The sequence below is a fragment of the Musca domestica genome, unplaced genomic scaffold (assembly GCF_030504385.1).
Source record: "Musca domestica strain aabys unplaced genomic scaffold, Musca_domestica.polishedcontigs.V.1.1 145, whole genome shotgun sequence".
NCBI lineage: Eukaryota > Metazoa > Arthropoda > Insecta > Diptera > Muscidae > Musca > Musca domestica.
Window position 1 is genome coordinate 1,274,638 of NW_026712200.1, and position 15,251 is coordinate 1,289,888.

The following is a 15,251-nucleotide window of genomic DNA, read 5'->3' on the forward strand; positions in this document are numbered from 1 at the left end:
TTATTTGATACCGTTGATGCAAAGTGGGACAAGTTGCGTTGGCGGCTGCACATCGAGAACGCAACAATATAACGACAGAGTATCATTCAGTTCTATTGAAGGATGTAAGCCCGACCGAAAAAGAAGCTATTAAATCCCCGGGAAACGTGTTGATTAATCATAATCAAGAAATATCTGCGCTGAAGAAGATTGTTGCAGATTTAAGGAACGTAAATCTGGAATTGAGAGGATTGAAATTTCATCATATTTCGGCACATGTATCATTCACACTGGTTATTGTAGTTATTATAATTTTAATTATATTACTTATAAGAAGAGTAATAAAAAATAAGCGAATAGCAGCAATCCAATTTCCTAAGGCCCAAGAGATATAAATAAATTATTTGCCGCCCGGGAGAATGTTCATATGAACAGAATTAGTGTAATTTTCCTATGTTTATGATAAATGTTTATGTCCAGCGATAAGATGTGTTTTAGGAAAAGTGTTTATGTTTATGTAATGATAAGTGCCTGAGTAATATATGGCCAAGCGTTAAAGCATTGTAAAGTATGGGAAAATCCGAAAGCCAATAAAATCTTCGTGTATGCGCTGATAATAAAGAATTTGAAAATATCCACACACAAAGATAGAAATGCAGTCACTAGGTAGCATTAATAAATGCCACCTCCTGCAAACAACCCTTTGTGTGCATTGATGATAGCCATTATTAGAACTGAAGTAGGCTAAGTTAGATTAGTGCAGGTAGCTATTAAGAAAAAAAAATTGTGAAATAAAATCAGAACCAAATCTACATCCGAAGGTAAAGGTTGTTCTTTCCTTCTCAACTAAATTCAATTTATAATTTTTTTTATCGATTCTGACGACGAAAACTCTAACAAATTGAAAACATATATACATGCGTATATGCAACATGTCCTTCATTCACCATAAATATGTATTGTGCACTGTCATAGGCTGTAGTATCCATTACGAACTTCAAATACGACATCTCAAACAATTTCGGTGGGTATTGTACCTAAACTCGTCAAAATACCGAATATAGGGAGGTACTGGTATATGGGGCCTATACGAAGACCTGTACCTGCATAGACAATTTTCCGTCACATACTGTAGTTCTCATTACGAACTCTAAGTACGTAATTTGAAACAATTCCGGTGAATAATGACGCATAAATCATTAAAATTCCGAATATTGGGAGGAACCGTTATATGGGGGCTATACGAAGACGTGGACCTGCATAGAGAATTTTCTCTCATAGGCTGTAGTATCCATTACGAACTTCAAATACCAAATTTTAAACTGTTCCGGTTAATAATGTCGCTAAAATCATCAAAATACCGAATATCGGGAGGTGCCGTTATATGGGGGCTTTACGAAGACGTGGACCTGCACAGATAATTTTCTGTCATAGGCTGTAGTATCTATTTCGAACTTTAAATACCTAATTTGAAACAATTGTAGTGAATAATTTCGCTAAAATCATCAAAATACCGAATATCGGGAGGTACAGTTATATGGGGGCTATATGAAAACGTGGACCTACATGGCCCATTTACGAACTTAACTTGCCTACTGAAAAAATAAACATGTGTGCAAAATTTTAGCCTTCTATCTCAATTCGTTCGAAAGATACCGAGATTACAACAGACAGACAGACGGATCGACAGACGAACATCGCTAAATCGACTTAGAATTTGACGCTGATCAAGAATATATATACTTTGTTGGGTCTAAAATGAGTATTTCGAGGAGTTACAAATGGAATGACAAAGTTAATATACCCTCCATAGTATGGTGGAGGCTAAAAAAAGTTGACGTGGTCGGTTCCCCAGCAACAAAATAAATACTGGATGGAAGGTCAACAGTATCTCGTATAATAACTTTCAAGCCGATATCGTTATTATTTGGCAAATATAAGGATTTTAGATGAATCGAAATAGTTAAATTCAGTTTAGAAATTATTATCGATTCTGACGACGAAAACTCCAACAAATTGAAAACATATATACATTCGTATATGCAACATGTCCTTCATTCACCATAAATATGTATTGTGTACTCTAAAAAATAAGTTGGAGCGAATACAACAATAAACCACAAAACAAGGAGAACAGCAATAAGCATGAACACCGAAAAATTTGTATACACGATTACTTTTTAATTCATATATGTAAAAATCATATGTTGTTCCTTGGTAATCGAATCAATTAAGAATGGTAATGGAATTAGTTGAGAACGGCTGGACCGATTTGCATAATTTTTTGTACAAACGTTCGTCATACCCCGAGTTAGGTTTTTAAAGAAAACAAGTAAAAAACATTAAGTTCGGCCGGGCCATACTTTTTATACCCTCAACCTTAGGGTAAAGGAAACATTAGAGCTCATTATGGAAACATTAGAGCTCATGGAGCTCATGGGAAAATGTGCCAAAAATCATCAAAATATCGAATATCGGGAAATACGGCTATATGAGGCTATACAAAAACGTGGACCTATACATGCATTATTTTTTGTACAAACGTTCGTCATATTCAGAGTTAGGTTTTTAAAGAAAATAATATTGACCACGCCTTTTTTACGCCCACTATTTCGATTTATCTAAAATCTTTATATTTGCCAAAGTAATAATGCATTAAAGACTGAACATACGGGCCGGCAACGCGTAGACCAGTCAGTCTGTCTGTCCGTCTGTCTGTTGAAATCACGATAAAGCCCACATTATTTGACGCAGATCGCCAACATTTAGCAGAGCAATTTTTATTGTGTCTAGGATGGTTGGTATTGGAAATATCGGTCCACGTTTTGGTATAGTCCCCATATAACGGTACCTCCCGATACTTGGTATTTTGATGATTTTTGCCACATTTTTCACGGATTTGTCTGAAATTTGATATTTGTAGCTTATAATGGGTCTTACTTCGTGTGGCGAGTCATTGTATGTATAGGTCCACGCTTTGGTACAGCCCCCATATAAAGATAACTCCCGATATTCGGTATTTTGATTATTTTCGCCACATTTTTTCACGGATTTGTCTAAAAATTGGTATTTGTTGGCCATAAGGGGTTCAAGCTCCGGTGGCGAAACATCGCATACATAGGTTCACCATTTGGTATAGCCCCCATATAACGGTTCCTCCCGATATTCGGTATTTTGATTGTTTTTGCCACATTTTTTCACTGACTTGTCTGAAAATTGGTATTTGTAGGTCATAATGGGTCCTAGTTTGTGTGTCGAAACATTGTATGTATAGGTCCACGTTTTGGTATAGTCCCCATATAACGGTACTTCCCGATATTCGGTATTTTGATGATTTTTGCCACATTTGTTAACGGATTTACAAGCGGAATAACAAAGTTAATGTACCCTTCATAGTATGGTGGAGGGTATCGAAGGGAATGGCTAGTCGCAAAACTATAGTTTCTGTGGGAAACTCTGTATCACAACCAGTTGCATATATAAGCTCTGATACGACTGAGACCTGCATCACAACCTGTATCATACAATATCTCTGATACAACTGAGACCTATGCCTGAGTTTTGACACACCCAGTCCCCCTAATTTTCGGTGGATGCAATGAAAATTGTAAAGAATTCTGACGCTATGAGTAATGGCAGTGTGGTTTCTGAAAACACGATCCACTCGAGACATTGAGACATGAAATCATCACTTCCTACATCTGGCGCTCTTCCTGATACTGCTTCTGTCTATACTGGCAAATTCCAACCTGTCCAAAGGCCGTTATCTATGGTTTCTGTCATGAAAATTCCCAGGTTTGCACCGGAAAACACGACTGACTGAAATTATAGTGTCTGAAAACGTTTTTTTCTAATTAATTTTAGAAGATTTCTGGGCTGCACGGAAGTTATTAAAGAATTTCTGGAGAAATCTTATAATTTGCCTTTAAGATAGTATTGCACGGAAGTTATCAAAGAACTTCTGGAGAGATCTTTTAATTTGCCTTTAAGAAAGTATTCATTGCCAAAAACTAAATATAGTAGTGTTCCGACATTCCGAACCAAAGAATTCTAAAAATTTTCCATTTACTACTTTCTATTTCTAACACTGTAAATACATTTGTACTCGATCTAACGAACAAAAACCCAAGATAGTGTAGTTTATTGAATGAAAGAGTGAGCGAGGCGATGTTGATGTCTACTCAACGAAGGAGTGAGGAGGAAACAATGAGTGTTAATTGAGTGAGGACATTTGTACAACAGTTAAAAGCCTAAGAAAATGGATATTCCCCAACGATGCTACGTTTCGTTTGATGGTAAGACTGATAACAATGGTGAAGGCAATTTTACTTCAGAAGAACAACTGAGAATTAAGCATGACGTAATGTGAAAAATTTTGAAATGTGTATTAAATGAGTGAAACAAAATAATATAGACGCCACCAAATCTCCAATATTAAGAGAACTTCGAGAAGAGACGATACAAAAATACACTACAAATTCCTAAAATCCTTTTTTTTGTGTTGAAGTCATTAAAAATGTTATTGTGTCAGTAGATCTTAAGATACAAGATTTAGTTAGGTTTAAAATTAATTTTTAGTTGCAAAATGTTCAGGTTTTATCACTTTATTGTTGTTTTTTATAAAAACAACGTTTGTTTATTAGTGGAGAACGATGGTAATGTTTACCAGGGGATAAGGCAGGGAATACCTAGGTTTCGGAAAGAGCCACCAATCCTCATCAGTTCCCTTGTTTTTGTCTGGCATATTCTCCCCAGAAGTTATTTTAAAAATAACTTCTATGACAAAAAAATATTTTTTACCCAAGTGACGAGATCGTAAGCTCAATAGAAGAGGAACCAAAGAATTAAATAAAACTAAAATTCTTTTGGAAAGTCTTTTAAATTTTATAACCGCAATTATAAACATTTACATCTTTATCCACTTGTTATGCTTTCGTTGAACCTGAACGAAGTAGCATAACCCTGTAAGTTGGTTTTGTCTGTTACAACAAAAACCCCTTCGTCGACCGTGCCTTGTCTATTAATAGAACAGTGTGGCTTGTTCGTTCGGGATACCGTAGTATTTTGATGTTGCAAAATGGTTAGGCTTTATCCCTTTATTGTTGTTTTTATAAAAAAACAACGTTTATTTATTAGTGGAGAACGATGGTAATGTTTACCAGGGGGTAAGGCAGGGAATACCTAGGTTTCGGAGAGAGCCACCAATCCTCATCAGTTCCCTTGTTTTTTGCCTGGGATATTCTCCCCAGAAGTTAATTTTTAAAAATAACTTCTATGACAAAAAACATTTTTTACCCAAATGACGAGATCGTAAGCTCAATAGAAGAGTATCCAAAGAATTAAATAAAACTAAAATTCTTTTGAAAAGTCTTCTAAATCTTACAACCGCACTTATAAACATTTACATCTTTCTCCACTTGTTATGCTTTTGTTCAACCTGAACGAAGTAGCATAACCATGTAAGTTGGTTTTAAAGCCTGACCATTTTGAAACAACAAAATACTACGGTAACCCGAACAAACAAGCCGACACTGTTTATTAATAGACAAGGCACGGTCGACGAAATGGTTTTTGTTGTAACAGACAAATCCAAATTACATGGTTATGCTACTTCGTTCAGGTTGAACGAAAGCATAACAAGTGGAGAAAGATGTAAATGTTTATAAGTGCGGTTGTAAGATTTAGAAGACTCTCCAAAAGAATTATAGTTTTATTTAATTCTTTGGTTCCTCTTCTATTGAGCTTACGATCTCGTCACTTGGGCAAAAAATGTTTTTTGTCATAGAACTTATTTTTAAAACAACTTCTGGGGAGAATATCCCAGACAAAAAACAGGGGAACTGATGAGGATTGGTGGCTCTTTCCGAAACCTAGGTATTCCCTGCCTTACCCCCTGGTAAACATTACCATCGTTCTCCACTAATAAACAAACGTTGTTTTTATAAAAACAACAATAAAGGGATAAAGCCTGACTATTTTGCAACAACAAAATACTACGGTATCTCGAACAAACAAGCCAACACTGTTCTATTAATTTTTAAGTTAAATTATTCTTTACAAGTCCAATTCCAAGCAAAGTCTTCATTAAAATGCGTTCCATTCAATTTATTTTATAACTTGATTTTAAATTTAGACCATAGTAGACACTGCCCAAACCATATAAGAGTAGTTATTTGAATAATTTTTTAGTAAACAAGGCTTTTTACAAATAATACTCGGCTTAATGAATTTGTCAATTTAACGAACAGGACTGACAGTATAGTTCATTAGGCCGAAAAACATCTGTAATTCTTTTTATATTTGTTATCAGAATGTAAGGGACTTAACATAAAATTAACCCGTTTATATACAGACAGCTTTGGTTTTCAATATAATGTATTAATGTTCTCCGAGACTTGGCCATATTAAATTGTGAAATTCTATGTTCGAAATATTACATATTTAGAATAGATGGTGGCAGTTGATCCTAAATACAACTAATTTAATTGATCTAAATGGTTTTCTTGACATCACTTGACATTTATAATCAGCATTTAACTGCAATAAACTTAATCGTTAAAATATCCATGATTCAAATCGTGTTTTGATTCTTGATGTATTTAATATTCCTTCTATTAGTTAGTTTCCATTTACAGATTGTGAAGCTTTGATTCCTTTGACGGCCTACGCGAATGGGGTAACCAATGTACATTAGAATTTATTAATCGGTTGTTTGACATCAATTTTCATCAACTAAATAGTGGAAGGAATTCCCTTGACAGAATACTCTACTTTGCACTTGTATATGTAGCTCAGCATTTTTAAATATTCAGTTTCTCCAAAATATACTTTTGAAGATGTGCACTATTCAACTTTTTTCAGGGTACACAATTATGTTATTGAAGAAATTCAGTCTGTTTGTTTTCGTAATAGGAAAATAGATCTTAAATGTACAGTTGATAGATTTCATGATATTTTAAATAAATTTATTTTAGAACGAGTACCAACTCTTACAATTAATACTTCTAATAAATATCCACATATAATACTTCTGTTATCAAGTTTAAAAAACTCTAAAAGTAAAGTTTTTCGAAAATATAAAAAGATACATTATACGAATTACTCTGTTTCTAGGTGCTATTTATACTAATTTTAACAACGTTTTTGATAGGGGTTATGACATTATTTACAAGGTGGATCACACCTAGTTTTGTTGGAAATGATTGTTGTTCTATCGGGTGCTCCGCCAGGAAGTCACTTTGAACCGGTTCTCTTTACCTAATTACATCAATTATTCGATATTGTTAATGAACGCAGATGATGTTAACTTATGTATTCTTCTTAATTCTAAAAAATAAGCTAATTTACTTCAGAACGATTGAAAAGCTTTTTCCAATGAAGTAGATTATATGGATTCAAATTTAAACAAATATAAACATGTGCTATATTATATTGACTGTCATGTTTTATCAAATGAACAAATTATTATTTTTCGAGCTTGGTCCTTTAGATGGGTCCAAAATTAAATTTAAATAGCAATATGATAACAATGGTAAATAAAGAAAATTGTGTGTTTAGGTTATGTAAAACGATGGTCCCAAAAATGTCCGATTCATATGAATAAAACAGTTATTTGCGTCATTTTTTAATATAAGTTTAGAAAAGTGGATCGCCAGATCAAAGTGTTTTTCTTTTTGTGTTTGTTATAGTTTCCTAAAGAATATTGTAAATAATGCTAAATTTCGGTAAAATACCAACCATGGTAGAAGAATACAGGTAGATGCATCAACGCTTAGGAGCATTGATGTCAAAAAAATGTTAATGTTTCTTCAAAAATAAGTCGATTTGTATATGTTTTCTTCTACGACGTCAATCAGAGGTGGTTATGATATACAATTTTTACAAATTTGAATAATTTTTCAACGAAGTAGCATAACCATGTAAGTTGGTTTTAAAGCCTGACCATTTTGAAACAACAAAATACTACGGTAACCCGAACAAACAAGCCGACACTGTTTATTAAAAGACAAGGCACGGTCGACGAAGTGGTTTTTGTTGTAACAGACAAATCCAAATTACATGGTTATGCTACTTCGTTCAGGTTGAACGAAAGCATAACAAGTGGAGAAAGATGTAAATGTTTATAAGTGCGGTTGTAAGATTTAGAAGACCCTCCAAAAGAATTTTAGTTTTATTTAATTCTTTGGTTCCTCTTCTATTGAGCTTACGATCTCGTCACTTGGGCAAAAAATGTTTTTTGTCATAGAACTTATTTTTAAAACAACTTCTGGGGAGAATATCCCAGACAAAAAACAGGGGAACTGATGAGGATTGGTGGCTCTTTCCGAAACATAGGTATTCCCTGCCTTACCCCCTGGTAAACATTACCATCGTTCTCCACTAAAAAACAAATGTTGTTTTTATAAAAACAACAATAAAGGGATAAAGCCTGACTATTTTGCAACAACAAAATACTACGTTATCTCGAACAAACAAGCCAACACTGTTCTATTAATTTTTTAGTTAAATTATTCTTTACAAGTCCAATTCCAAAATAATTTTTTAGTAAACAAGGCTTTTTACAAATAATACTCGGCTTAATGAATTTGTCAATTTAACGAACAGGACTGACAGTATAGTTCATTAGGCCGAAAAATATCTGTAATTCTTTTTATATTTGTTATCAGAATGGGACTTAACATAAAATTAACCCGTTTATATACAGACAGCTTTGGTTTTCAATATAATGTATTAATGTTCTCCGAGACTTGGCCATATTAAATTGTGAAATTCTATGTTCGAAATATTACATATTTAGAATAGATGGTGGCAGTTGATCCTAAATACAACTAATTTAATTGATCTAAATGGTTTTCGTGACATCACTTGACATTTATAATCAGCATTTAACTGCAATAAACTTAATCGTTAAAATATCCATGATTCAAATCGTGTTTTGATTCTTGATGTATTTAATATTCCTTCTATTAGTTAGTTTCCGTTTACAGATTGTGAAGCTTTGATTCCTTTGACGGCCTACGCGAATGGTAACCAATGTACATTAGAATTTATTAATCGGTTGTTTGACATCAATTTTCATCAACTAAATAGTGTAAGGAATTCCCTTGACAGAATACTCTACTTTGCACTTGTATATGTAGCTCAGCATTTTTAAATATTCAGTTTCTCCAAAATATACTTTTGAAGATGTGCACTATTCAACTTTTTTCAGGGTACACAATTATGTTATTGAAGAAATTCAGTCTGTTTGTTTTCGTAATAGGAAAATAGATCTTAAATGTACAGTTGATAGATTTCATGATATTTTAAATAAATTTATTTTAGAACGAGTACCAACTCTTACAATTAATACTTCTAATAAATATCCACATATAACACTTCTGTTATCAAGTTTAAAAAACTCTAAAAGTAAAGTTTTTCGAAAATATAAAAAGATACATTATACGAATTACTCTGTTTCTAGGTGCTGTTTATACTAATTTTAGCAACGTTTTTGATAGGGGTTATGACATTATTTACAAGGTGGATCACACCTAGTTTTGTTGGAAATGAATGTTGTTCTATCGGGTGCTCCGCCAGGAAGTCACTTTGAACCGGTTCTCTTTACCTAATTACATCAATTATTCGAAATTGTTAATGAACGCAGATGATGTTAACTTATGTATTCTTCTTAATTCTAAAAAATAAGCTAATTTACTTCAGAACGATTGAAAAGCTTTTTCCAATGAAGTAGATTATATGGATTCAAATTTAAACAAATATAAACATGTGCTATATTATATTGACTGTCATGTTTTATCAAATGAACAAATTATTATTTTCGAGCTTGGTCCTTTAGATGGGTCCAAAATTAAATTTAAATAGCAATGTGATAACAACGGTAAATAAAGAAAATTGTGTGTTTAGGTTATGTAAAACGATGGTCCCAAAAATGTCCGATTCATATGAATAAAACAGTTATTTGCGTCATTTTTTAATATAAGTTTAGAAAAGTGGATCGCCAGATCAAAGTGTTTTTCTTTTTGTGTTTGTTATAGTTTAATAAATAATATTGTAAATAATGCTAAATTTCGGTTAAATACCAACCATGGTAGAAGAATACAGGTAAATGCATCAACGCTTAGGAGCATTGATGTCAAAAAAATGTTAATGTTTCTTCAAAAATAAGTAGATTTGTATATGTTTTCTTCTACGACGTCAATCAGAGGTGTTGGTGATATACAATTTTTAACAATTTTTACAAATTTGAATAATTTTTCATTCAAAAATTGCAATTCCAAAATTGGTTTGACAGTTCATTGTCCCAGCAGCTGTGTCGATGCGACTACCTGTATTCTTCTACCATGATACAAACTCAGTAGAATTTGGAGCACGACAAGTCCGTACGACGATATTGGAACTTGTACATGGATCTACGAGTCCAAAAAAAAAAACAGTAAATTCGGCCGGCCGAAATTTGAATACCCTACACTATTTAGAACGAATTTGATAAATTTCAAAAAATAAAATCTGTTAACATTTTAAAAATATCGAATATAGCCGTTATATTATGGCCTGTACGATGTGCACCTACATAGGCATTGTTTGTCACAAGCCATTACCATATTCAAATTCGAAACTTGAAATAAACGGTGAATAATGTAGCCAAAATCATCAAAACACAGTACATAGGGAGGTACCGTTATATAGGAGCTATACGAAGACCTGAACCTGCATAGACAATTTTCTGTCACAGGCTGTAGCTTCCATTACGAACTTCAAATACGACATCTCAAACAATTTCGGTGAGTATTGTACCTAAACTCGTCAAAATACCAAATATAGGGAGGTACTGGTATATGGGTCCTATACGAAGACCAATATGAAAACGTGGACCTACATGGCCCATTTACGAACTTAACCTGCCTACTGGTGCAAAATTTTGGCCTTCTATCTCAATTCGTTCGAAAGATAGCGTGATTACAACAGACAGACGGACAGACGGTCATTGCTAAATCGTCTTAGAATTTTACGCTGATCAAGAATATATACACTTTGTTGGGTCTAAGACCATTATTTCGATGAGTTACAAACGGAATGACAAAATGAATATACCCTTCATAGTATGGTGGAGGGTATAAAAAGAATCGGCTTATTTGCCAAAAAATATTATCCAAAACATAAGAATTATTTAATTTAAAATTATTAAAATGGTCAGGCTTATCCCTTTATTGTTGTTTTTATAAAAACAACGTTTGTTTATTAGTGGAGAACGATGGTAATGTTTACCAGGGGGTAAGGCAGGGAATACCTAGGTTTCGGAAAGAGACACCAATCCTCATCAGTTCCCTTGTTTTTTGTCTGGGATATTCTCCCCAGAAGTTATTTTAAAATAACTTCTATGACAAAAAACATTTTTTACCCAAGTGACGAGATCGTAAGCTCAATAGAAGAGGAACCAAAGAATTAAATAAAACTAAAATTCTTATGGAAAGTCTTCTAAATCTTACAACCGCACTTATAAACATTTTCATCTTTCTCCACTTGTTATGCTTTCGTTCAACCTGAACGAAGTAGCATAACCATGTAAGTTGGTTTTGTCTGTGGCGGCTTTTGTGTTGTTTTTCGTTAGCATCAGTACATTCAACAAATCAACATAACCATTTCCAAGTGAAATCATTTCTGTGAATAGAGAAAAAAGAGAAATTTGTTTGTATTAATTGTGTATAAGCACATTTGTATTATTTTTTTTTTTTTGGACTCGATAGCTGATTTCTTCGTCAAGAGGTAGTTGGTACCCGATACCCGAAGTATTCATGTACCAGTTGCTAAGTTATCGGTTATCGATTGTTAGTTCCTTTTATTGTTATTTTCTTCTAGTGGTTTGTGCGTATTATAGCTGTATGTTGTTTTTCTTAATGAATTTGCACAATTCATTAAAGTGTTCGCTGGAGAAGGTTTTGAGAATCGCAGGTAAGTCCGAGAAAATTTTGAAAAAATTGTAGTTTAACCGCTCACTGTTGTATTTAGGACATACAAAGATTTGATGATTGTCGGTGTTTGGCATGTTGCAGATTTCGCATATGTTGGAATTTTCAGCTTTTATCAAAAACAGGTAATTTTTGCCATAGGTATGGCCTGTGAAAAGACGATTAATGAGTTTTATGTTACCAGGAGTGAGGTTGGTGCCGGCAAACCAGTGATGAGTTGGCGGTTCAGGAAAAAATTGGGAGAAGTATGTGCCTTTTGTCGTTATGATATTTTTGTAATTTTCGTTCCATTCTCTCCATAGGTGTTGAAAGACTAATGAATAGCCATCCTTTATGGCCAGCTTAGTGGTTATGGGTGCCCCGACTTGGGCTGCGCATTTTGCAAAGGAGTCTGCCCGTTCATTAGCAGGAATACCAATATGCGAGGGAGTCCAAATAAAGGTGAGTAGAGATATTTTACTATTGTTGACCTTTTTGATGATATCGTTGGCTAGGTAGTTTTGTACCGAATTGTTTTTGAGAATTTGACACGCATTTTTGCTGTCAGTTAGTATGGTTGCCTTATTGACTTTGTCTTCGATCATTATATCAATCGCTTTGTTAATTGCATGTAATTCACCCATCAGGGATGACATTTTTCTTGATATTTTAAATAGAAAATTTTGGTCCTTGGTGATATTGCACACTGCACATCCGGTCTCATTTATAGAAACAGAAGCGTCTGTTGCCCAAATAGAGTGACCTGTGTTTATTAGATTTTGAAGTTTTTCTTGCAAAATTGCTCTAAAGTATTCATTGGGTTGTGCATTTTTGGAGGAATTGAATAAATTCATAAAAAAGGTTATATTTTTCCTGGGGTATTCGGCTTTGTTGACCACAATTTCATCAAAAATATGTTTAAACTTGGTGTAAATTAGTCCCAAGCTCGTTTTGTTTGAGGAGTTTCAGGATATACTGTTGTACAGTTGTAGATTGTGACATTTAAATTTTATTAATTCTTTTGCAGTTAAGTATTGACTTCGTTGCTCGGGTGGCAACATTAGTGCTAAAGCATAAATTGTGTGTGTAGGAGTAGATGGTGTTAGGCCAAGATTCCTTCTTAATAATTGATTTTGAAAGGTGGTGAGTTTCTTATTTAAATATACAGGCATATGGGCCATTGATGAAATGCAATATTCAGTTTTAGAGAAAACTAGTGATTTTGCTAGATTGATTGAGATATTGGGGAGCATGCCGTGTTTGTTGTTGTTGATCATTTTTAGTGCGTTAATTGACGTTGTACAGGAGGAAATGACTTCGTCATAATGCTCTTTCAGAGATGTTTTTAATGTGCCTTCCCAGAAATTTTATGCTGTTAACTGGAGTGATTTGTGTGCCTTGTAGTCTGATGTATGGAACTTTTTTTGGGCCTTTGGCTACGTACATGACGGCAGTTTTCTCAGCATTGTATTTTAGATTAAGTCGTGAGAGTAAGTTGTGAAACTCGATGGCTTTTTGTTGTAGATTTAAATTTGCCGAATCAAAGTCTTTGTGAGCAGATAACAAAATAAAGTCATCCGCAAATTGAAAAAGATAAGTGTTGATGTTGGAAATTCCGTGTAAGCCCAAAGTGTATATGTTGAAGAGAAAAGGACTTAAACAACTGCCTTGGGGTAGTCCATTGTATATTTCGAGTGAATCATCTCCCATTACGAGTATTCGACGACTTAGAAAGTTGATTATCCAATCTGTAACTTCGGGTGAGCATTCGATCTCCTGCAGAATTTTGTGAAGTATTTCTATTTTGACGCAGTCATAGGCTTTTTCAACATCCAAAGAAAGAATAATTACTTTTTCACCCATATTTTTGTGATAATTAATAGTGTGCAGAATGTTGTTGATACACATAGACGAGGACATGTGTTTTCTATATGCATAAGTTGTGTGGGGCAGTATATTATTATCATCAATAAATTTTTGCAAACGTTCTTTAATTATCAGATTAATTATTTTTAGAGGAACTGAGATGAGAGCTATTGGTCTATAGTTAGTAAAAACATCCAGATTTTTTCCTTTCTTTGGTATTGGTACAATTTTGATTTTTCTCCAGTCTTCTCTTATTTTACATGTTTTCCATAACTGGTTTATTGCTTTAAAAAAGGAGACTTTCGCAGAGTCTGATAAATGATTTATCATATTATAAGAAATACCGTCCAAACCAGCAGCGGACGGCTTCTTTTTATTTTTGAGGACTAGGAGAAATTCATCGATTATTAGATCTGTACGATTTGTTTCGGAAGATACAGCAAATTTAATTGGAAGATTGTCAGAGACTTGTTCTCTGAGGTGAGATAAAAACCGCTTGTTGTTGTCGGAAGACCATTTGCTTTTGCTTTGAGATGATAGAAAATTTTTGCAGCCACGAACAAACTGAAAAAGTGATTTAGAACTGGGTTCTTTGTTTAAATTTTGTATTTTTTCCTTAAAGGAATGTTTTTTGGCATATTGCACGGCGTTTTTAAAATTTTTGATCGCTTTTATTAAATTTCTAGCATTGATGTCATTATTATGCAGATCGTAAGTTTTTTGAGCTGCTAATTGCAGGCGATATTGTTTCTCTACATATGGGTCCCACCAGATTTTTGGTGTTTTTTGGTTTTCCTTTAAAGTGTAGGTAGAATTCTTAATTTCCGCTGTTATTTTGGATTGAATTTCATCGAAGTTGTCATTAAGAGACAGTTTCCCCAGGTTTCGTAACAATTGTTTTTTTGCTAAAAATGTTTGCCCTTTATTTTTGATAGTGTTGAAAGTTAGTGTTATCGGGAAGTGATGGCTTCCTCCAATTATAGCATTGAAGATTTTCCATTGTATTTGAAGGTTGGAATTGGAAAATGAAAGATCCAAAACAGAACCGTTCAAATCCGTAATATTTTTTTTAAACGTATATCCTCCATCGTTTAAGCATCGAAAATTCGTAGCATCAAAGATTTCTTTTATAGTCTTTCCACGTTGTGAGACATATATATCTCCATAAGCAGAATGTCTGGCATTAAAGTATCCGCATATGAGAGTATTTGGGCGATTTTCTACCAAGGATATTAATTTCACTAGTTCGTTTTTAATTGTAGCACATTTGACAGAGTGTGGAAAGTATACAGACACTAATGTTAAATTGTTTGTTAGGTTGGTAGTTTGACAAATTAGTATGTCGAGAGGAGTTTCAAAAGGAATTTTTTTATATTGGATATTGTTTTTAAAGAGTATAGCTACTCCGCCGTAGTTATCACTTCTTTTTTTTGACATTATTTTATAATCTTGAAAAGT

At 33.6% G+C, this 15,251-nt stretch overlaps 1 protein-coding gene across 1 annotated transcript in view; it reads right to left on the reverse strand.

Annotated features, from left to right (window-relative positions):
- Nucleotides 1-857: 857 nt before the first annotated feature.
- The window catches only part of LOC101898740 (protein son of sevenless-like), a 31,635-nt gene continuing 17,241 nt past the window's right edge, over nt 858-15,251 (reverse strand). The window contains exon 3 of the mRNA XM_059119410.1: nt 858-945. Within this exon, the coding sequence (XP_058975393.1) occupies nt 873-945 (73 nt within the window). The 3' untranslated portion in view covers nt 858-872. The remainder of the gene's footprint in view (nt 946-15,251) is intronic.